The sequence below is a fragment of the Mangifera indica genome, chromosome 3 (genome assembly GCF_011075055.1).
Source record: "Mangifera indica cultivar Alphonso chromosome 3, CATAS_Mindica_2.1, whole genome shotgun sequence".
Classification (NCBI taxonomy): Eukaryota; Viridiplantae; Streptophyta; class Magnoliopsida; order Sapindales; family Anacardiaceae; genus Mangifera; species Mangifera indica.
Genome location: NC_058139.1, coordinates 967701 through 992558, shown reverse-complemented (window position 1 = coordinate 992558; position 24858 = coordinate 967701). Strand labels below are relative to the sequence as shown.

Sequence of the window (24858 nt, the reverse complement as noted above, 5' to 3'; positions counted from 1 at the left end):
ATTTTTAAAACTACTTAACTAGAAATGAAAATTTGCAACTGTTCACTGTCTAATCAGTTCTTTCTAGCAAGTCAAGAAACGTAGTCTGTCAACAGTGAAGGAAGAATTTCCAGGCCGACGCCTACTTCCAGGGGCAATGCCAACACGGTCACCTTGAAAAATTTGGTGAGCTCGAAGAAGCATATGATTTCCACACAATTACTGTCACTCACGCTTCGTTTAAAAAGGAAAACTTAGAGAAAGCTCCTGCTTAATCACAATACTGCTAACATAAAAAATAAAAAATGTACAATGAATTATGAAAACCCAAACAGTGAAGCAAATAGAACAGTGCTTTAAAATCCAAACCGAGCCTGTCAGTCAAATATATTCAACCGAGACTTAGTGATCAATCCAATTTGTATATATATGTTTAAACTTATCTTAGTCATTGGATCGAAAAGATTAATAGTTGAACCAGATAAATTAAAGTCCGATCAATCATATCAAACGAAAATTTTCCAATTACTGGGAGATCTGCTAAAAAATATGCACATGCCACAATCCTGTGAATTTGAATCAAAGTCTATCTAATAAGAGATACACTATATACCACTAAATCATAATTATATTTTGTTGAATATTGTTATAACATTTATTTAATTTGTCACTGGTCAGACTGCCAATCAAACCGGTCAAAACCCAAACTGACCCCTTAATCAGATTAATATCCAATCTAGGTTTAAAAACATTAATATAGAGCTCACCAATTGTAACTACAACGTGGCATATATTGTACATTATAACATATAGTAGTTAAAGACGCTTCCGAAACAAATTTCAATGCTTTCTTTCATCCGGTCTGAAAAGTGTTATCACAATAGATTTTTTTCGAACAAGTATATTCTGAAAACGTACAAATACAATTACCTAATTCTGTCATTTAACTAGCCGGATCAGTCTTTCCCTTCCACCACGTTTGCAAAATTCCCAGCAAGTGCAATCAGTTTCTTGGACAGCAGCCACTGATAGCAGAGAAGAATCCAGGTGCTCAGGGACAGTTCTTTTTGCAGCCATGGATGCTTCTACATAAACAAAGTTGGTATCCTTCTATGTAATCTTTTGATCATTTCACTTCAGCCAATTATACAAATTCTGTAACTTCTTTCTCTACCTTGCTTAAGATTTCTGTTGTCTCCAAGAAATATTAGGAATCAGTTCTCCGTTCGACAGAAATTTCCTTCAGGCTCTCGGGAGCCACCTTCACAGTTGGAGGTATATTTATGAGCATGCTCGGAGGGGCAAAATACATGTGCAGTGACATCATACAAATAATAATGCCCAAGAAAAGCTGGAGCATTGCAAGAAAAGAAAAAAGAATGAACGCCAATTACCAAAACAAATGTTAAAAGGGGAGACTTCAAGAATGGCAAAAGTAAGGACATTGAGACTTGCCTGTAGTGTAGGCTTAAAACTGAAAAGGTATACTGATAAAAGCATTGTTAGAAGCATGGCCATTGACGTGGAATAAACCTGAAAGATAAAGAAAATTAAGGTTTTTTCAGAGAAAAAAAGAAATTATAGAGTTGCACGGGCACTTAGAACGGAAGATCTAGTGTCAAACAATCAAAGGCCTCTACTACTGGGAGCACTTGTCAGCAGTTAAAGTCACTTGTGAGGCCAGCCAAAGGACAGAGCTACAAAATTTTCCATGGAGAATTTCAACTCACCATGGCAATCACTCAATACCGACATTTTCATGCCCAGAATTCATATGCTGATGAAAATCATAAATATTACAATAGAAAGTAAATATTACCTTCACAATATTGTCAGCATACTTCATCAACCATGAAACCAACAATCCAGTGGATCCAAGGTTCAAAACAACCATCCAAGTTGTAATACTATATCCATCAAAAAGGCGTTGCCACCAAGGTCCCTTCTCAAACCCTCCTCTGAAGTCATCCATTAGAAGCCGTAACATATTAAATATAGAACCAAACCTGAAAGGAACAACAATGCCCATATTACAACAAAGTTTTGACAGATATACAACCAACGTATTATCTAAGCACCTATCTCACGGTAAAGATATCCTGTATCACCACAAATGTCCCACAAGTGTTTTGACAAGCTGTTATAAGGGTAGCTAATAAGTATTCATCTACTCTATACAACATTCCAAAAAATAAGGAAAATAATTTTCGCTGGCAAAAAGTTGCAACATTACAGCAGCAACTCAGGCCTACATTCTTTGTAATTACAACAATGAAAGACAGTTAGGTGAGATCTGACAATGTCCAAGTTTAGTAAATCAGGATATATATATATATGGAAAAAGCAAGACAGTGTTGAGATACCTACGTATACAATTGTACATTCTGCCAATACAAGCTATCATTGTTCTTCTTCATTAGAAACTCAGTATAAACACCAGCTAATGCTGAGAGACAAGCAGATAAGATACCCAACATATACCCTTGGATTGAAGCTGAAAATAAAGAATCACATGAGGCTTCTCCACAAGCTTTAACCTAGTATAAAACAAAGTACACTAATCACAAAGTCATATTAAAAACAAATCAATTATAATCAGGGATCTTTGGTTAAGTCCATATAGCTACGATAGAAGAAGATGGATGTAACAGAAATTCTTTATAGTGTTTCATTCAGCCCCTATAACATTCATAGATCAATTTTTAACCACAAGACAATAAATATGTACTGAAATAGAATAGACATAGGCATCAACAAAAAAAGCAACACCACATATAGTACATTTTAAAAATAATACCTGGCTTGTGGTTGTTCCAACAGCTAATAGCACAATAGCCATCCATTGGAGATTATAGAGTTTCCTCCTCAAGAATAGCCTAAATGAAAAAGAAGAAGAAGAAGAAGAAGAAGAAGAAGAAGAAGAAGAGGAAAACCTCTTATCAATTAAATAACAAGGACTCTTAATTAAAATAAAATCTAAGTAATTGAGACAACGCCCAAAATAAAAAGAATTACTAATCGAAAACAGAGAATGGAGCCATAAAAAAAGGCATGAATATTTTACAACTTTGAAAAGTCAAAGCATGAACCTGAATAATATGCCAGTTGTGACAATCTTAAGATTACCCATGATCTGATAAGTGGAAGTGTCAACATAAGTCAGGGTAGCAAACTGAACATTATTGTGAATCAGATATATAATTGATGGAATGGGAAATAAGCAGACACTTTTCCAGTCTGTAGTCATCCTTGAAGAAGATGCCCGGAACTCCTTCCAAAGAAGAAAACTAGAGACCACCAGCTGCAGGTTAGATGGTATGAGAAAAAACATAAAAGATAAAAGCAACTATTAAGCATAAAAAAATATACAATTTCAGAAAAATAATTCATTTATGCAGCGGTCAATCAATAAGGAAAATGGACAAATATCAACATGCTAAACAAAGTGATTTGAGTCAGAAATACCTTGAAAACTTCGGCAAGAAATGGAACAGTAGCATAATCATACTTATAGCCTCCATTACTTTGCGACAGAGTTGTGAAAATCCCCTACACAATATGAAAGGAAGGTTATTTAAAATTTCAACAGTTTTAGAAAAGAAATCAAGTTCAGATATAGAAATCAATGCTGCCAACTTCAATCAAAACATTATAATGAGAAAGAAGCCCTTATGACTCCTCCATATCAACAACTATCAACGTCACCTAGAAAACAAGTTGAAGGAAACCCATAGAAGAAACTGTGACTTTTATTTTACGAGAAAAGGGAAAAAACTGACAATTCATACAGAGCACAATCTTATTACTGAGTTCTCAGAAAAGCTTGGCTGTTATGAGGCAGAGTAATGAATGGAAGAAATATTGATGAGAAAAAAGCAAAAGAAATAATTCATGTTTACAATTACACATATGCAATATTTTGCAAAACTATTTCTGAAGTGTTATTTTTGAAAATATTTCACCTTAACCGGGCTTGGGTTTCATATTATTTTCCCTCTGTTTCAGCATTGAATTCAAAGAAGTTCAAAATTTTAGTACAATTAACAAAATTTAGATTAATCTGCAATTTTCCTCTTCTCTAGTGTTTATTTCTTGCAGATTTCTATTAAAGAAGTTACAAAAAATGAAATGCTCAGGCCTAAACTCACACAAAGCATATGTACAGCAACTGTATACACGTTTCCTTTCACACCTTACTTACCCAAGAACTTCAGCCACTTTTTCAGAAAACAAAGTTTAACCACAGCCAGGGCTGGATCCAAGCTGAGCCATCTCAGCTCGGTGTTTTGGTGTGATTCGAACCAACTTTGAGCTGGATCTTCAGCTCGGCAACTTGGCTTGAGTTCGGTTCGAATCTCCCTCTGGTGACAGTGTTCATCCCTGCCAGTGACACTATCCATCACACCGGAAACCCTCTGACTACGTCTCTAGCCAGCTCAAACAAGCTTGAGCTGAACATTATAGATTAAAGCCAAGCTCGAGCCGGCTCAACTCAAATCCAACCCTAACCATAGTTCTTTCAATCAACACAATATGGGTAACTCTTGCAATGATTAATTGAATTCACCACAAAACATCAAATCAAACATAATTCCAATTAAAATCAAATCAATGTCAATTAATAAGTTAGCTCAAAACAGTGAAAATATATATATAACTAAAAGCTGTATAATAATTAGCGACAATGATATGAAAGACTAAGAGTTAACAGCGGGCATTGGCAAATTCGATTTGCTTTCAGATCAAGCAAACACATTCAGCATCCATATCTTGTAATGCTCGGATTTAAACTTAAAAACCAAAAACGAGAAAATATTGTTATAGGAGAATTCAGTTCTTAGAATTAGACCTGAGAACTAGTGAGAACAGTGAGAAGTATCGCGACGAAGTACCACTGCATCGTGTTTTCCGTTTAACAGTCAGCTCTCATTTCATTTTACTCGCTTCGCTTTCGGAGCCAGTCAGAGAGACTGTTGTGCAATGGGTCCAAAGATATATGGGATCTGTAACTTCGAATAAAGGGCCTGAAAACGGGTGGACCATTTAAGCTTGGGTCAAATTTATATGAGCTGGATCCGAATATTGATTAGGCTCCTCGTTTCGTTGGTCTGATTTGCATCTAAATCCAACTTTTTTATAACAAAAAATAAAATAAAACTAAACTAAATTAAACTGTATATAAATAATTTTTTTTAATTATTTATATAAATTAAAATGATAATATTAATTAAATAATATGATTATTTATTTTTTCTTTCACTTAAAATCACTTAATCAATTATTATCACATTAAGTGTTATATATAAGTTCATAAAATTTGTCTATATATGAAGTATTACTTGAATTCTATCCAAGTTATTTGAACTCATATCACTATTAGAATTGAATGAGTTAAATTCAAATTGAAACAAATTAGTTCAAATTTAATTCTGTCTGAACTAGAATTCGTTTTTTCAACTCAACTTTATTTAATTGTATTAGTACAAAGCTTAAACTTAAGTTTAAAATAACAATGACTAACTCAAGTTAAAATTTAAAAAAATTATATTTAAACCATATAATTTATGTATTTATTAATTATTTTTTCTTATTTAAAGTCAATAATAATATTTTAAAAGAGTAAATACATGGTTTTAAATTTTTAAGAATTTATTATTATCTTACTTAAATCAAATTGTAAGTTTACAAACTCACCAAACTAATTAATAATAAATTCAAACTCAAATCAAATTCAAACATTTTTCAAATATTATATATATATATATATATATATATATATATATATATATATATTTCAATTTATATTTATTTGTCTAATAATACCAGAAGCTCTACTTGCTCTGGCCCATAAGACGGCACAGCATTATGAATTTATGACCTTAGAATATATCCAATTACACGACGTCGTTTGTCTTATAAATTAGAGTTCAACGTCAACGGTATTTCAGAACAGGGTGATTAATCAAGGGGAAGACATTTATAATATGTTACGCCAAAGAAACCGGACGAGTTCAACGGCCATGGCTGACTCTAATTTCAGTTTCTAATTTTATTCTTGTCCCCTTGACCAAAAGCTGACAAAAATCAGAAAATGGTTTCTTCGTTCGTTGATCAAACCCGAGAAAAACAATGCACTCATTAAAAGTCACAGCTACAGAGAACATATAATATAATCTGATTTCCTTGTGCCTTTTGGCCCAACTTAGTCTCCTTGTTCCGAATTCTGATTCTTGATCTATTCCTTTCTGACCTTGCTATCTTATTGTTGATTCATTGTTTCTTTTTCTTTGATGTGCAATAGAGATGGGTTGTTCTTGTGCATCGATTAGACTGATCTGTTACGTTACTTGATGTTATGAAATTATGAATTTTGTTGCAGAGACATATATTTTGTCATTGTTATTGATGATATATCAATTTTTTTAGATCTCTGGTTGAACAATCCATTGAAGGCAATCTCCAAGGCCAGTTCAAGTTCTGGAAGATCTATCAGATTTGAAATTGGTGTTTATATTAAGGATTTTGCAGCAATTAGTGTGGTTTCAGGTAGTGCTATTTAATCTTTTTGAAGGGCCTCGTATGGAGCAATTCAGGCAGGTTGGCGAGGTTGTGGGAAGTTTCAATGCTTTGATGGTGTTGAAAGAAGACATCCGAATCAATAAACGGCAGTGTTGTTTACTTCTGGATATCTTCAATTTAGCTTTCTCCACAATTGCGGAAGGGATCAAGCATTTCTTGAAATCAGAAGAGAAGAACACCAAGTGGAAAGCTCTTGAGCAGCCCTTGATAGAGCTTCATAAGGTGATTAAAGAAGGAGAACTCTATGTCAGACAATGCTTGGATGATAAAGATTGGTGGGGTAAAGCCGTTACTCTTCATCAGAATAGAGATTGTGTTGAATTTCATATTCACAATTTGCTTTGCTATTTCCCGGCTGTGATTGAGGCCATTGAAACAGCTGGTGAAATCTCAGGACTTGACCCTGATGAAATGCAAAGAAGGAGAGTAGCACTCGCAAGAAAATATGACAGGGAATGGAATGACCCTAAACTTTTCCAGTTGAAATTTGGCAAGGAATATTTGATCCCTCGCGAAATTTGCCATCGTTTTGAAAGTGCTTGGAAAGAAGATAGATGGCTTCTTATTGAACAACTCAAAGAGAAGAGAAGTTTGGGATCTGTTGTTTTAACAAAGAATGAGCAGCTGCTTGTAGAGATGCTACTCAAGAAACTAAATGCACCAAAGCCTTGTAATGGGCAACTCTTTCCTGCCTCAACTTTGTTAGGAGGGAAGGATTACCAAGTAAGGAGAAGATTAAGTGGAGGAGGCAAGTACAAGGAAATTATATGGTTGGGGGATAATTTTGCTGTTAGACATTTTTATGGTGAGATAGATGAATCATTAAATTCTGAGATTGCTAATCTTCTTTCCCTGTCACACCCCAACATTGTGCAGTATCTTTGTGGCTTTTATGATGATGCGAAGAAAGAATTTTTTCTTGTCATGGAGCTGCTAAGCAAGGACCTATCTCTCTACATGAGGGAAACTTTTGGCTCAAAGAGGCGAAGCTCATTCTGTCTTCCTATTGTGATTGATCTTATGCTTCAGATTGCAAGAGGTATGGAATTTCTTCATTCAAAAAAGATCTATCATGGAGAATTAAACCCTTCAAATATTTTCCTCAAAGCAAGGGCTTCCACAGAAGGTTATTTTCATCTAAAAGTTTCTGGTTTTGGATTGTCATCTGTTAAAAGTTATGCATCTCGACACACAATTCCACCACCACCGCCACCGCCACCACCACCACTACCACCGCCAAGCCAACGTGTAACAGACCCTTGTATTTGGTTTGCCCCAGAAGTTCTGGCCGAGCAAGAAGGGGGAAGTACCTCTAATTCCAAGTATTCGGAGAAGGCAGATGTTTACAGTTTTGGGATGCTTTGTTTTGAGCTTTTAACTGGGAAAGTTCCTTTTGAAGATGGACATCTTCAAGGAGAAAAAATGACAAGAAACATAAGAGCAGGAGAAAGGCCTCTCTTCCCATCAGGCTATCCAAAATATATTGTCAACTTAACCAAAAAATGTTGGCACCCAACTCCTTCTCAACGCCCCAGTTTCTCACCGATATGTCGAATTTTACGTTACATCAAGAAATCCCTTGTGATGAACCCGGAGCATGCTCAATCTGAGTTTCAATCGCCACTTGCAGATTATTATGATATAGAGGCAGGATTCATAAGGAAGTTTGTGTTAGAGCGGAGTTATGATGAGACATCTGTCACACAAATCCCATTTCAGTTGTTTTCCTATAGAATATCAGAGAAAGAGAAGGCTATTCTGAACAGTAAAGATAAGCATTTGGAATTAGGCAGTGATGCAGCCTTAATGTGCAAGGATGAGTTTGATTCTGTAGGTGCTATTATGTTGGCAAATGAAACGAGATCAATGTGTTCTGATGTGAAGTCAGTCTGTTTTGATATGAGATCAGTTTACACAGAGATTCCAGGCAAAAAAGTTTCTCAGTTTGATACCTGGTCAGTTCATTCTGATGCTCCAATGAAGAAAATTTCTATTTCTGAATTTAGGTCACTTTCTTCTGAGGTTCCCAACAAGAAAATGGCTAATCCTGTTTCAAGATGGAGAAAAACCAGGCCTCTATTGGATACCATTCCTAGTCCTGATTCTCAGTCAGTTGGTTCCAGGACTCCAGAAAGGACTATTTCTGGGTCTCTAGGGACATCAGGTTCCTCCGACACTCAAGCTAGGAAAATTCCAGGTTCTAATCCAAATTCAGCTTGCTCCAGAAATACCAAAAATCAAGTTAAAGTAGTCAAGAAAGCCACTTATGTAAGGGTCAAAAAATGGGAAGGTAAGTTTCCCTTCTTAAACTCGAGTTGCTTTCTAAATAGAGTCTTGAAAGTCATATACTGTTAACTAAATCTCGTTAATTTGATGCTGCAGGCCCAGGAGTACCCAATGCGAAGGGACGAACAAGAGCAACAATGACAACAGAGTCACCAAGGTCACCATTTAAACCAGGTGGGCGCGGTTTCAGGATAGGCCAAGAGGTTAAGAGTCCATTGGGCCAAAGAAAACGAAGATCACGGGCTACTCCCTTGAATTCTGACGCAGCATAGCTGTTGTTTAGCTCAACTCGATGAAACGAGTCCTTAGGCTTCCATGTCAATTTTGTGTACAATGTACAATTTCACTGCATATCATATCATGGCCTTCTGTTCTGAGCCAGTGAGCAGCAACGTTTACTTGTTATGCTTTTAAACTTAAAATTTATAATATTGAAGATGAATAGGCTTGGTTGATATTAACCAACTCAATGAGACACCTCATTAATCTGGCAAAATTGAATTATGATATAGAGCCGTTTATGATCTACAAATCTATCAAAGCAAAATTATCATATACATAGATTTACAATTCACTTTAGTATTCATAACTTGAATTTATGGAATCAACCTATGTGGCAATTTCTTAGATAGATCGAGTTCGAGTCCCATATGCTTCTCCATTGACTGCATGGAAGTCTGAGTCTGTGAATTGTCACAACGAAGAACTGAAAGAATAATTCGTATACACACACCACAATCTTTGACTTCCCATCATCAACATATATCAGCCAGTTCCAGAAATCCCTTAATATCCATCCAGTTACTAACGTTCCAAATTAATCTCGATTGTTTTCTTCTATATTCCAATGTGGTGAAGCCTCTTTCTATCATTGAAAGCACCGTGATACTCCTGGTTTCAAAGCCTGCAAATAGTCCGTGCCCAGATCACTAATTTTTTATATAATTTGGGGATCCGAATTCATAATTAGTAACTCTTCTGGCTATTCTTTAATCACAATAGGCTGAAATGCCTAAAAGCTTCATACTGAGCATTCAGCAGACTAGCTTTCTATCAGAAATAGGCAGCCAGAAACCAAGAGAGGTATCTCTCGGCTTTTCAAGGTTCTCTGTTGCTTTACTCAGTTTTAGCTCAAATAATGGCAACCCAGGCGAATATAAACAAATAATTCTTAGATCAGCTTCACAGCCTTAATATCACTTAAACCATCTGCAACACTTTTATGCACCCACTTGAACTGGCAGCAACAACCATGTCTGATTTTGCTCTCCAGCAGACGCTTGAAACATACAGCCCACTGTCATCATCAGTCTCTTTTCCAGAAATAGGATCAATGGAACCAAACTTATAGGATGCAATTGGCATAGGTAGAGATCTATAGTAAGCATAAACCTGAAGGCAGGACAAACATGACATCAAACAGTTAAGAGAAGTTGGGCTATTCATCAGAAATGTTGATAAGGCACCAAGGATGAAGGAAACTTAAAATTGCATGAAAAATTATAGATACACTTAATGCTGCAGCAAAACAAACTACAATAGACGATTTTATGTTCTACCTCATTTGTTTCTGAACCACAAGCTATATAGCCATCAGCGGTTGACAACCCCACAAAATTCTGAAGGAAATGCATAATCAAACCAAAACAATACAAAAACAAAAATTAGATATGCTTAAGATATGGTTAAACAAAAATGTATAATCCGGTATGCGATAACCACCTTCTCATTAGTATGCCCGCTAAAGGTTAAGCTGCAAGCATTGGTGGATGGCCCACAATGACTGGTTTTTTGGAGATCCCAAAGCTTCAAGGTATTGTCAGTGGATGCTGTAACAAGAGTGACAGAGTCCAAGAATTTCACATAACTGACAGCTTTCTCATGGCCAGCCAGTACGCACCATGGAGCTCTAGTATTCCGAATATCATAGCAATAGGTTCTGTAATCCGCTGAACCAAAGGCCAGCAAATAACTGGAGTGAGTGGAGAACTGAACACAACAGACATTTGCATTGTTCTTGATAGTGGCTAGACAGTTTTTCTGCCAAACAATAAAAAGAATAAGATTTTGAATGAATAAAAAATTAAACAATCAAGAAGCCAGGCAGTGGCAAAAGCTAAGGATTAGGTGCTAAATCCATCAATTGCCTGGCTGCAAATCAAGTGAATGACCCAACCAAACACAGTTAGTACCTGTCCTACATACATATTGCTCATTTTAAAAGTTGAAACAAAAGATCAAAATGAGTTACTCACAATTTTAGAGGGTTAACACTAATATAGTACATTGAGAATACTAATGTCTCTTCAAAAGAAAAAGATTGAAATGATCAACGAACTGAATATAATATTTGCTAAGAGAATACCACTAATTTCATCTTTCAAATTTAGGATATACTAGGCATCAATTTTTTTTAAAAGCATATGGTGAAAAAGAAAACGTGCCTCATTAGTGCTCCACAGCTTAACAGAATAATCATCACTTCCACTGGCTAACTTCATGGGATGTACTCTGGAGAAGTCAACAGACCAAGCCCTTTTTTCATGCTCAATGTAATGAGAAATTGTTTGACCAGTACTAGCATCCCATATCTGGAAACCATCCAAACAAATTAAAAGTAATGAGAATTTCAGGGAACTTATATCAGACTGAGAGCAGGATTCAGAAGATAAAAATCATGAAATATAAGGTAAATTGAGACCAAAGTGTACTACATGCACTTATGCATAAAATCAATAATGGTTACACAAACCTATGAATGTGGTAATGAAAATTATTAAATACACCATGGCACATTATATCAATATAACACGATAAAAAACACCAAAAGCCAACCAATTATGCTGTCCTGAGAGAAAATGATGATTTCTTGATAAGCTTCTGAAGTCTACAATAGTTTAATGCTTGTTGTGCTACTTTTGTAGCTATTGTATCATACACTTGCACACTATGTGGGAAGGCTCAAGGAATAAAATTGGCTTGATCTCAGAACTACCAGGAACAAAGAATTTTTAATTTGGAAGTTCAATGTTATTTACTTAACAGTAAAAACATGAAGTATATCAAAACAACTACTAACACAGACAAAATTTTGCAGAATGGGGACCAATTTATGACCTACAGGATATAAGGTTTATTTAAATCTACCAGTTATATGTAGTGAGCATTTGGAGCAAAAGACTTTGCATCTATGCCACATAGAAAAACTATGGTCACAGTTGAGCAGGTTGGCCACTGACATCCAGAAACAAGTCCTTTGAACATAAAAACTTTCTAGTCTAAAGGATATACAAACCTTGACCACACCATCATAGTCAGCTGAAGCCAGAAAGTTCTTAATATAGTTGTTCCAGCAGATGCAGCTAAGCTTTGATCTGTTTAACATCTCCACAGCTGGATAATGAATATCAACCGAGTCGTTGAGGAGTGCATTAAACTCAAATATCTTAATTTTCTTTGATACCCCAGCAGTGGCAAAATGGTCCTCATCCCGGTCGAAACAAAGAGAGCAAATCACATTTGCAGAGTTGTTGAAGTCACCAGTTCTCAGTACACCACGCACTTCAAACTTACTGTAGCGAGCATACTTGCACAAACCATCAAAGAAGGACCCTAGAGGATCAGTGGGATTCTGTACTCCCTCCTTTTGGGCCAAATACTGATTGTCACGATTTTTCAGTAAGTTTTTATCCCAGCATGTCGTAGCATCAGTGTCAGGGAGCTGGATTTTTGACCTCATTGAGAAGTAAGCACTTTCAAGCTGACTAAAATTCCTCATCAACCTCATTTCATTTGCATCAAGAACTGGGGACAAATGCAGCTCTGAACTTGAGGGTTGGGTAATGATGTACTTGTTCTCCCTTGCATTAATGGAGTTCTTTTGTAGGCAAGAACGAACCAATGGATTTTTCAGACAGAGCCTTTTATCAACCTCAGCAATATCTGCTTCTAAGCATCTAATGTCTTCCACTAACTTGGAAGCATGATTTTGCTTTTGCTCTTCCAATGAAGTCAGGAAATGCAGCAATAGCTCTGATTCAGAAGCATCTTGCTCAATGGACAATGACAGTTCTTCTGCACACACCTCCTGAAATCCATTAATTACTTCAGATTGTAGGATTTCCCTGTTATACGCCAACAATAAGCAAAAACTATGTCAAAAGGGAAAAAGTAACTTGCCCCAAATTTATTATATACATTAGCAAATCCCTATTCTTAACAATTTTGTAATGTTCAAAATGTATTGCTATTAACAAAGAAAGCACATAAGTTCAGTGGGGAACAAGGAGAAAAAATATAACACCCAAAGCATTAACAAAAAAAAAAAAAAACTCATAAATACTCTGTATTTCATTAAGGATCAATTGCATATCAAGTTCTTTTCTTGAATTGTCTGTCCCACCTACCTAATACCAAGGACATAATGATAAAGCACACGCATATGTGCAGGTCATTTAGAATCTCATACCAATATTGATGTTGGCATCCTAGAAAAAGATTTATTAAGTTGCAAAGTGCTTTTAGTCAATTAGAAAGCTCAACATATAATGTTATATTATTCATCCATTAAAATTTAATATAGGAATTACCAGGTTGATTCCAAAGAATTTCCCTTAAATAAATATACAAGTTGAACTCGGTGTAGTTAAAGAGATTGGAATATTATATTGTCAGACTAGGGAACCCAACATACATAATTAAAGATGTTCTTCTGGACAGTGCATCCCCCCAATAAATGATATTCTTATCTTATGCCAATTCTCATAACCTTTATATGTCCCTCGAGAATTGATAGATCTTTGCAACTTGAGATCAATCTCCTATATGTTTAAGCAAGTGACTTGCAACTTTCATTCAGTAATCAGAAATCCTTCAGCATATGCATTGGATTTGAAACTGGGATTAACTGCCAGATACTACAATCTACATAGTCAGGAAAAAATGAGATGCCATATCCTAGATAGGGGGTCAAAGGTAATTTGAACCTATAACTTCTTGATTGAAAACTAAAAGTCATAGAGCTTGGCCTACTGTTTTCCTCTAACATTATTATACCATATTTACTGTTGCCCAACAACCACAGAATACGGGAGAGGGCAGTACCCGGTTGTTGGGCGTGAATGGGGTTCAGGATGAAATAACCACAGGCAAAATCCAGCTTCCTTGGGATTTTCAGATAGAAAAGTAGGAGGAAGTATCCTATGGCGTAAATCTGACATTGCAGCAGCATGTGCCCTTTCAGAATCAAAACGACCAAGTAACTGAAAGGAAAACCCATATTAATCAATTCAAAGTAGAAGCCAGAATAAGCAGGAGAAAAAGAAGAACTCAGAAAATGCTTTAAGATAGTAAACTTGGTGACCATTACAGAAAACAAAGTGGATATAACTTACTTCCAAGTGCAGATATAGAAATGAAACCTTAGAAATCTTGCACGCTATGGTGAAATAACAGTTGCAAAGAAAAATTTTATCTGTCCTCTCACCTCAAAAAAAAGAACACCAAGACTATAGATATTCGAAGATATAGTGCAAATCCCCTCATTGAGCTCCTCAGGGCTTGCATACCATTTTTCTTCCAACTGCTCACATACAGAAGCCGTAGGCTCTTGCACAGTATTAGAGACAAAGGGGCTGCTGGACTTGCTCTGTGTTCCATATCCCGTACTTGTGTGATGTTCCTTCATATCCTTTGAAGAATACTGTGTTATGGCTGTATTTATGTCATTCTCATTGGCTGTTTCAACTTTGATGCTAGATCTTGAAGAAAACAAAGGCCACCGTTCAACAAAGCCCGTGTTATCGTTGAATTTTTGCTTCTTTGAAAACATAACTCCAGGGGGAAATACTTCTTCCTTTGCTGGCCTTCTCCTATGTGCAACACTCTGTAAAGTTTCTCTTTGGCTAGTTGATTCGAGGTACTTAACCTGATTTGATCGCAACAACTTGAAAGATGATGGCCGTAAGTCCAGCAAGATAATACCTTGAGTGTGAGAATAATCCACCAGCTCCACAATCTGCCTAAATATATACAAGCACTCAACTTTTTTCACTTTATGGCCCCTAGCTTTCAGCCATTCCCTCAAACTCACCCCATAATCAGAGCTACCAGCCCTGGATCCACCAGGCCTACAGGAAGAAGGCACACCAACTTTGGCACCCAAGTTTGGTGAAGCATTAGAAGCCAACATAGTGTCACCAACAGCATTTGATAAAACATTAGAAACCCCTGTATTGGTTCCAGCAGCCATTGGTGACCCATTAGAACGCTTTGTAGTACCAAAAGCTTCCTCTGTATTTTTCAGATCTCTAGACTGTTTAAATATATCATGAGATGGACCTCGACATACTATCCCCTTGCCCTTCAAAGTAGTTTTCACAAAAAACTCGGAAAACCCTGACTTAGATAAAATCTTTGTCCGTATGTGTCCATGAGATAACATATTGCTCAGAACTCCATTATTTTCAGAATTTGTCAATGGTTCCTTGACTACATTGTGGTCATCATTTAGTGGTTTCTGAGCCAAGAACCTGTGGACAGACGTGTCTCTTACATCTTCCCATCCACTCAACATAGTTTGACCATTTTCCCTATCATCGTGCGGAGTCCCACTTCCTGATCCACCTGCCAACTGATACAGATGCTGCCACCTGTTATGCCTGGTCTGCATTCTTTCTTTATTGTTTGATGTACCCACAATGGTTAAATTTGAACTATTGTATTTTTGCACAGTTAACTCTTCAACCATGACACCTGCATCATTGACATTTTGAAGGCTAGTACATGGGAGTTCTGATGCATCCACAGGACTTACAATCCTATTTATGTTCTTGCCTTCTAACATATCTGCAAGTATTTGAAATGAACCATCACTTGAATTGCTTTCTGGAATGGCCATTTCTTGAGATTCCAACTTGTTGCAGCTTTCAGGTTTCAATGAACACTCATTCTCTTTATTCTGGAGGTGAGCACCTTCAGCTGCATTAACTGAAGCCACTTCATCACCCGGTCCGTCATCCATATCATTCATACAAGCTTCATTAATTGGTATGTTTGACCATTGCTGTAAATTGGACTTATTTGATTTAGAAACTTCAAGAACCATATATGTATAAGACACGTATAGCATTGTCACCCAAGCAAATGTTAACAAAAACCATTTTGTTTCCTATAATTTAAAAAAAAGATAAACGAAGAATTGATCAACAGTAAGAACAAAACCAGCTATTTCCAAAAAAAAGATAATCAGCAATAAACTCTTCGAATATCTTGGTTTTTATAAAACACATAGACAACACAATTTATTCTCATTTAGTTTCTATGAAAAGCGTATACAAACATCACATGTTATCAAAATCACCAAATTCTGATGCTCACTAAAACAGAAAAAAAGTCAGGATTACTTACAGAACAAAACTTTCAGCTTCTGATTGTTTCAAAACCTAATGATGTTCAAATTGAAATCCAAAAAAATGCAAAACACTAAAATTAAATTCAGAGTTTTCTTATGAACCCAGAAAGTAAAACGCAAAACCCTCCACTTAAAAACATATATTCAGCCCAGTGGCGATAAGACAATAAACACCCTCAATTGATATATTAACTATTCCGCTATATTATCCTCATTTTTCCCAAAACCCAACTGCCGGTGAAAATTACGAAAAATACATGCAAAATAAAACGTACCCATTTTAAGCCAAGACCAAGAACAAGGCTGCGATAAACAGGTCCTCATTCAATCCACTTGAATTTTCTAGCGCAGAAACTGAAAATTTTTCGTCCTTAATATAAACCCTAAAACCCCCCTGAATAAGAAAGTGAACAGAGGAGAGACAAATAACTTGCCTGAAATGGAAAAATACAAATATTGATTGAATAAATAAAGAAACATATAACACACAGTGTTCTTTTGAATCTTTTATACGAGATTATGTTCAATTTTCTCCGCAAAGAAAATAGAGCTGTTAGATCTTTTGAAATTCTTGTCGGTTTTTTAGTTTGTGTGAATTTAAATACCTTTTGGTCGGGCAACCAGATCCATGAAACTCAAAAATGTGGAAAAAGAGCCACCAGTAAATTTTGCATTTTCAATATTTGATATTAATAATAAAAAAAATGAACTGCATTTTTATTTACAGGAATGCCATTCATTGTCCAGTTGAGTGATGAGTTTGAAGAGATGACGTGTTAATGTTTAAGATGATGGCTTGTCTTGTTGTGATACGGCAAGTGAAGTCATGTCATTTACTTAATAAACATCAAAATTTAAGGTTTCTTAACTATGCATATTTAATAACACGTGGTCAATTTTAAATCGCGATTGAAAATTACAGTCTGCCCATGTGATGGGAGCAAACTGTTTTTTTTTATTAGGCTTGGATCATGATTTCAAATTGAAATTCACATTTAACAGCTTAGTTTGAGATTAATTTACTTAGTTATTTTATTAATGATATAATTTATTTTATTAATAATCTTTCAATAATATTATATATTAATAAAAATAAGTTTAAAATAAATATTATAGTTTTAATTGAAATTCGAATCTTTCTCTTTTTGTCTTAATCGAATTAAATTTATCCTTAATTTTCAAATCCTGAATTAGGATTGATACAAGTGTTAGTCAGATTGAGAAATCAATATTGTTTCAACGGTGTTAATAAGATCAAAAAGAAAAATAAATAATTTATAATCCAAATTATGCATAAAACACATGTTTCAACGGTGGGAAAAATTTATATAAAAATTATGATGACGTAAATATGACCACTAAACTGAATTGATTTAAGAATTTGAACTATAATCCAATATAGTTTGTTTGATTCAACTGCAAATCAACGTGAATCAATAGCTAATAATAATTTGAAATTAATTCAGACTAAACTGATACCCAATCCTGATTGAACCGTCAAGGTTTTATAACACGAACTAGAAATGAAAAAAGAATACTAGCTGGTATCCGACTTTAATACACAAAAATCATGTGGTGATCAACGGTCCACGTCAGTCCAACGAAGAATGCGGCACACGCATGGTCATAATCACATGGCCATTCATGGGACAAGAGTTTAGAGATGAGTCAGTCAGCAATGGAAGTAAAACAGAAGCATTTGGTTTGCCAGGTGCCGCTTCATTTCCCCCATTTGCTTAACCACCCAGACCTAGCGGTCCAATCCAAGCCATACCAGTGGGCGGCTCAAATTAGCACCACAAATAGCTGCTAAAATATAGGAACATGAAAGTGGACACATGTTCAACATACAGTGGTTCGTAGTCATTTCAATCCAGAACAACTGGTGCAGGTAGTAGCTGAGTTGAAGAAGAGCCCTTCCAATTTTCTTCATTAAAAATAAATTAAGATCAGAGAAGATAAAGTTACAGGACGTTATGGCCTTGAGAAGAATCCCATTATCAGCAGCAGGCTATTTTTAAATTAGCCAGAAGATTCTGCCTTAGGCCTGCAACTACTTAGCAATTTAACAAGTAGACTCCATCGTGCACAAAGATCCTAACTGAAATTCCTTCAAACTCAAATTCAACTTGTTCAAACCAAACAATGATCCAAACTTGAATAATTCAAATCAAATCCTACATGTACTTTGTATGGAATCCCTCTTACATCTCTCCCTAACCACTACTCTTGAATAGGGAAGAGCTAAGGGAATCTCAGAAATGTCTATATACAACAACATTAACAGGCAGGAAGAATATCAATGTCCTGGCCAGACTTAGCAGAAGCAGACAAATTAGTAATTTAGTATGTTTATTTAAACCTACAGCTGTTGCGGGGTGAATGTCAGAATAGTGTGGTATAAACATCCAAAAAGATCCTATCCTCTTTGACATTTTAAACCGTCTGCGGCTTAAGGATAACTTCTGATCATAAGAAGGTTGTCTACCCAACTTAAGAGAAGAATAGAGGATCCTCTTTTCTCTGGTATATCTCAAATAACTGTTTAGAGTGCTCAATGGCTAGCTTTTTGCAATCATCAAGACCGTTTTTGTCATACTGCTGCAACTCTGGGATAGATTTCTTCAGCCTCCCTTGCAGATCTCCGTCTATGAGAAACTCAGCCAAAGCAGTACCCCTGCGGTCAATTCACAGAGAAAGATTAAATTAAAAAGAAATTGCACAACAACAATTGTTCAACACAAAATAATGTAGCAGGCTATTATCTTCTTAATGATAAGGGGAAGTAAACGTGTCTCCAAAGAGAACCTGAAAATTCAACACGCTGTCATTTGAGCAGTCAAAACCATTGTTTTGAAAAACCGGATCGAACGGTTCAACCGGTTGAACTAGAAACTAGCTCCAAGTTTGGTCCGGTTAACATTAAAAAATAGTTTATTAATTGACTCGATCAAATCCAATCAAAACCAATGAAACCAAGTTTGACCAAAATTTAAGGTATTTTTAATAAATTTAATTATTTTTTAATAATTTAATAATTTTATATTAGATTGGATTAATTTCTAAAGCTTTATAAAGAAAATATAAATTCAAAAATAAAATAAAAAAGAAGAAAAAAGTTATCTCATATCTATTGAAATATCTTATATAGATAATAACTTACAAAATTATATATTTTTTTCTGTATAATAAGATAAAGACATTTTTTTAACCTAATTATTTCATTGAAATTAGATAAATAATTATCACTTTTTAGAAATAATATATTTTAATCATCATAGATTTGAATATCTTGATTGATTATGTTTTTTACAAAATTTGTTGGTTAATTTGATATTATTGAAAAAATTCATTATAATTTGATAACAAGTTAGACCGGCCGGTTTCCGTTTAAACCATGAATCAATGAGATAATCGATTCTATTATCACTCTAGTTTTAAAAACATTGGTCAAAACTAATGTCAAAAAACTGAAATACAATTTCCTTTTGCCACACATTTGAGGCATTAAAGGCCTAGCTCTTGCTTACAAGTTACAAGGTATATGTTTCTTGAGAATCATGCCAGGTGAAAACCTCATTAGTATTAACAGGGTGGATATCAGACTAAACTCAGTTTTTCCAGCTCCCACACCTAATTTCTGCCCAGTTATCTGTGTTTCATTGCTTAAAGGGGCGTTTCAGGAATGTTATTTTAAACTGCATCTGTAACAATTAGCATGCTCTAATAACTAATAAGTAACCATCTGCATTACAGTGGAGGTGGGTCTCCGGCCTCCATAAATTTGTCCTTGCAAAGTGTGATACTAAAACAATGATCATATCTATTTAGTATAATTTTACTTATTTATAGATAAAATTTAAAATAAAAATAATTATATGACAGTCTAACTCAAGCTTCTTTTGAATGTGTCTAGAGAAACACCAAGAGAACGTAATGCAACCAAATTAACATGGATCAAGAGGAGGTAGCTACCAGAGGCCAACATTCAAGAACTAGTTTTTGTATAAGAAATATATTCAAAATATATAAAGTGAATCAGAACGTATTCTTACCAATGATGACAGTAGTTTTTTTTTTTTAAAAAAGGCAATTAGTAAAAGAAAGAACAGTAACAAAAATGAAACTACTTGTTTGATCATACCTGAGTGCATTTGAATGACTAAAACCTTGATTGTTGGTGGATGAAGAATTCACAGGTGCTTTCCCCAAAGATGTTTGCTGCCTATAGAGAGCACAAACAGCCTGCAGATACAATTTATTATCTTTCACAAATGCAGCAAGCATGTCAGCTTCAGACTTCCAATTTTTATCATTTTGAGTCCCAATCAGCTGAGAAAAGTCAAAACCGAAATCCCAATCATCATCTGAGTCAGATGAACTTGAGCTAGAACTGTCCTCTATGTCATATGCAGTGTGAAAACCAGAAAGAAAATCTCTCTTAAGATTTTGTGAAGTATGTTCCTGCTCCATCTTCTGTTCACATTGCCCCAAAATGACTGGCCCCTGACTTGATGGGGTGCAAAACTTCTCCACATTGTTACTACTAGGAGGAATAGCAGTAGATGAGCAACGTCTAACAGGAGAACCAACATGCTCATGAGTCAACATCTGAAAATTCTCTGTTTTGCAATCAGCAGTTGCAGAATTGTTTAGCTCAACATCATCAACATTATTATCCATCTTGTTCTTACTTACATTCAGACAGGCGTTTAGCTTGCTTTTGAGCATTCCTGTCTCACTTTGCAAACCTGTCTGACCTGAACCATGATGGCCATGAGTCAACTTCTGATGCTTCTCTTTATTGCAATCAGCAGTTGCAGAATTGTTTGCCTCAACATCATCAAAATTATTATCAATCTTGTTCTCATGTGCACTCAGACAAGCATCTAGCTTTCTTTTGAGCTTTCCTGTCCCACTTTGCACACCTGTCTGACCTGAATGAACACTATTTGGAATCATTTCAATTTTTCCGGAGCTTTTTCCTGTAGCACAATCATCATCACTATCAATGATCTCAACAACTCTTCTAGATGGAGGTCCCTGGCCACCTGGTATGAAAGACATGTTACCAAGATGATTGCCAAAATTATTTCCAACACACATTAGCTTAAAGGGCAATAAAAACTTGGAATTTCGTTAAAAAGATGCTAGTTTACTTGGCAACAACCCTCATAATTGGAATTTGAGAACAGTTGCACGCCTGGGTCTACATTATTAATCCAGATTACTGAAATTACAGTTAAATTATGTTGAATACTTACCCAATTCTTTGGATTGAGAATCAGAATTTAAGTTAAAATCATGTGCGCTAAAAATCAGATTTATATTTAATTTTACAATCTGACTACATCAATCTGCAGAGTTATTACACCTTCAAAGACATAGATAGGATAGGAGTAACACAATGAAAACAGAAAGGATTCTGCAAGACACCTAGTGGCCACTCTGTGCTAAAAAAATAATCTAAACAAAAGTTTGGTCCTTAGACAGACATTTCATTATCTGTTATATTCTATAATTCTTGTTAGTCACAATATTACCGGGCATCCTTCTACAAATAAAAAAAGATAACGTGAAAGATATAGTCTACTACTCTACTGTGGTGTAGAGATTTCATATGAGACAAGGGCTACAAAGCCCCCAAACTCAAGCACAGAGCAAATTAAACGCGCACCAAAGTTCTTTTCCAGTATTTCTGATTTTTCTATGGAAAACCACTTGGGTCCGTTCTCATCCTTAGTTTTTCGTCCTTATTAAATGAAATGCATCTCATCAAATATGCAAATCCCCCCATTACTCTACTAAACTCAATTTTTATGCTACTACAAAACCAATAAAGATGACTTGAATAAGTAAATAAAATAAAACAACGTTAAATCGGGTTTATAAAATGTCTAAAATGGATGCGACATGAACCAATCAGACTTACCATTACAATCACGATCGACATTTGCTTCTCGTTCCAATTTAACATCTTTGGTATTTTCTCCAGAAACCCCAACATTAAGCTCTGAGCAGTCCACATTTAGTAACAACTTCGAATCCGCCTCCAAATTCGAAATCCGAGACTCCAACTCCAGATATTTGTTCTTCCAACTCTCTGCTTCAGTCTCAGCCTTTCTCAGTTTCTCATAAACCATATTTTTCTCCTGAGTAAGTTCAAAATTTAATTTTTGTAGCTCCAACGACTTCTCCTGAACTCCGTATTTTTCCCTGTCTTCCGGCTCAAGTCTTTTACTTAGCCACTCATTGGCTAGTTGTGTAGTTTCGATTTCAAGCCTCAGTTTGGCTTCTCTTGCCGTCAAAATCGACTCAACTTTAGCGAAGTCTGAATCGCGGAAACTGAACTTTAAATATGAAATTAACTCCTGAGGGCTCCCATTTCCAGCATCAAAAACAACATCAGTTTCACGTTCTGAGTCAACAACTTTAGATGTAACCGCCATTTTTGTTCTCCTTTTTGGTAACCGAAATGGTATTGAATTCTTACCCAAGAAGAAAACAAAAAGAGAAATGGTACCGCATTTAGAGTTCGACTTAGGGCTTAGTTAAGAAATGTGAAGACTGGAAAGTCCCTGATCCCTATCATGTGAGTTCTGAAACTGAATAGTCAGTATACCGTACAAGAAATAAGGAAAAGGACTATTGCCACTTAGATTTTAAGGTGACATTCAAACACATTTGTGAGGGTAGAAAAATTTAAATTTTCGCTTATAAGTTAATTTATATTATTATTTTTAATTAAAAATAAAAATAAAATAATTATTTTATTATTTATATTAAAAAATATAAAATTAATTGTTATTTTTTTAAGATTTATAAATTAATAATTTTAGTTTTTTTTAAGTTTTTAAACTTTGAAAAGTTATATTTTCACCCCTAAATCTAGGGTTTTCATATTTTTCAAATTACAGTTGTCCACAAAATCTTTAGAAATAACAATTTTACCCTCACTCTTCAACTTCAACTTCCGACATCCTCTCCAATCTCCACCTTCTTTTGAGTTGATGATAAAGATAGTGTGACAAAAGGATAAAAATCTCTTTATCACACCACCATAAGACGAAGAGACATTTATTTGTCGCACCACTTTTACCATTGGCTCAAGAGAAGGAGGAGGCCAGAAAGGACGCTAGAAGGGATGCCAAAAGTTGAAGTTTAAGAGTGAGGGTGAAACTGTTGTTTGGGGGTAAAAATGTTATTGTTTAAAGTTTGAAAACTTTAGGTAAAGGTGAATTTTTTAGTTTCTAAAACCTAGGGAAAAAAAAGTAACAAGTTTTATTTCTTTTTAATATACATAATAAAATAATTATTTTACTCTTATTTCTAATAAAAAAAATTAACAGAAGTTGAGTTATGAGTGAGAGTTTAAGTTTTTTAATTGTTGTGGGTGTAATTTTAAATTTCAGTTAAAACTTAAATAAAAAATAGTATTTTTCCCTATAAAAAATAATGTTGAGACAACGTAAAACTGTATAATTGAGGATATAAGAAATAACATTAAGACAATGTAAAACCGTATAATTGAGAATATTAATTAAAAGAAAAAACAATTGTCCCCTAAATATTTTTTGATAAATTTTGGATAACATTATTTTTCTAAGTAAATTTATCGTTTATTTTAATAATATCATTTTTTTTAGTATATCTTTTTTTCATACTTTTTTTTAACACAACCAATGATGATACACTCTAGTAGTTAATCATCACTTTAAAGATAAAATAGTTTAATGATAACTTATATAATGATAACTTATATCATAATAAATCAAAACTTTTGTTGAAAACTTCTACAGATAAAAATTTAAAACTTTGAAGGTTGATTTCTAAAAGAGGTTTGGTTTTATTTATTTGTTTAATTATCGATTATATTAATTATGTAGACAGTAAATATCTATTACATTAGTCAAAATAGTACAACTTTTGATGTAAATTCAAAAACAAAAAATAGAAACACAATTTTTTGAAAATCGAGTAAGAATATGAGTACAAATACAAATATAAATATAAATGCAAAAAATGAGTGCATACATACGAGAATGCGTATATTTCTTTCTCTTTATATAAAATAATTTTATTTTATATATAAAAAAAACATTCTCACACTTTGTTCTAGTATTAAGCGCAAGAGTGTTTATATAAAAATAATTTATATAATTATTTTTATATAAATTATATAAAATTTTGTATACATATATAAATTATTTGTATATAAAAATGTTATATAAATTATTTTTATATAACATTCTCGTACTCAATGCAAGAATTTTTTTATATAAAATAATTTATATATTTTTTTTTATATAAATTGAAAGAAATGCACGTATTCTCGTGTCTATGCACTTGCACTTTGCATTTGTATTTATACTCACATTCACACTTTGCACGGATACTTGCACTCAATTTTTAAACTACGTTTCTGACTTCTATTCTAATCTTACATCAAAATTTGTTCTATTTCGACAAACACAAAAAATATTCATTATTTACACAATTGACGTAAATAATAACTAAACAAATAAACAAAATTAAACCTCTCTTAGAAATTAATATTTAAAATTTTAAACTTTTATTTGTAAAAGTTTTTACAACAACTTTTC

The 24858-nt window shown here is 34.5% G+C and overlaps 4 protein-coding genes across 6 annotated transcripts; 1 reads left to right on the top strand and 3 right to left on the bottom strand.

Moving 5' to 3' along the window:
- Window positions 1–805: 805 nt before the first annotated feature.
- Window positions 806–4984, bottom strand: LOC123211919 (CMP-sialic acid transporter 1-like). Of its 3 annotated transcripts, none has more exons than XM_044630892.1 (8): window positions 4829–4984; window positions 3445–3528; window positions 3069–3280; window positions 2777–2855; window positions 2347–2516; window positions 1799–1985; window positions 1435–1512; window positions 806–1330 (listed from the first exon to the last, which is right to left on the bottom strand). In XM_044630892.1, the coding sequence occupies exons 1-8, from the start codon at window positions 4877–4879 to the stop codon at window positions 1187–1189; spliced, it is 1005 nt and encodes a 334-aa protein (XP_044486827.1). In that variant the 5' UTR covers window positions 4880–4984; the 3' UTR covers window positions 806–1186. The 3 variants fall into 3 exon arrangements, with proteins under 3 accessions (XP_044486827.1, XP_044486828.1, XP_044486829.1); XM_044630893.1 differs by having other exon boundaries at window positions 806–1240; XM_044630894.1 differs by lacking the exon at window positions 4829–4984 and adding an exon at window positions 4181–4808.
- A 976-nt stretch (window positions 4985–5960) lies between these two features.
- On the top strand, window positions 5961–9314 carry LOC123211917 (mitogen-activated protein kinase kinase kinase 7-like). Its single transcript, XM_044630889.1, has 2 exons — window positions 5961–8848; window positions 8941–9314. The coding sequence occupies exons 1-2, from the start codon at window positions 6559–6561 to the stop codon at window positions 9114–9116; spliced, it is 2466 nt and encodes an 821-aa protein (XP_044486824.1). The 5' UTR covers window positions 5961–6558; the 3' UTR covers window positions 9117–9314.
- Window positions 9315–9319: 5 nt separating this feature from the next.
- On the bottom strand, window positions 9320–16828 carry LOC123211916 (protein SPA1-RELATED 2-like). The gene is made up of 8 exons (XM_044630888.1): window positions 16531–16828; window positions 14330–16012; window positions 13948–14105; window positions 12140–12968; window positions 11289–11435; window positions 10567–10884; window positions 10404–10463; window positions 9320–10236 (listed from the first exon to the last, which is right to left on the bottom strand). The coding sequence occupies exons 2-8, from the start codon at window positions 15971–15973 to the stop codon at window positions 10045–10047; spliced, it is 3348 nt and encodes a 1115-aa protein (XP_044486823.1). The 5' UTR covers window positions 15974–16012; window positions 16531–16828; the 3' UTR covers window positions 9320–10044.
- Window positions 16829–18353: 1525 nt separating this feature from the next.
- Window positions 18354–22893, bottom strand: LOC123211918. Its single transcript, XM_044630891.1, has 3 exons — window positions 22188–22893; window positions 20400–21306; window positions 18354–18932 (listed from the first exon to the last, which is right to left on the bottom strand). Exons 1-3 carry the CDS (start codon window positions 22702–22704, stop codon window positions 18749–18751), a joined length of 1608 nt encoding a protein of 535 aa, XP_044486826.1. The 5' UTR covers window positions 22705–22893; the 3' UTR covers window positions 18354–18748.
- Window positions 22894–24858: the final 1965 nt, after the last annotated feature.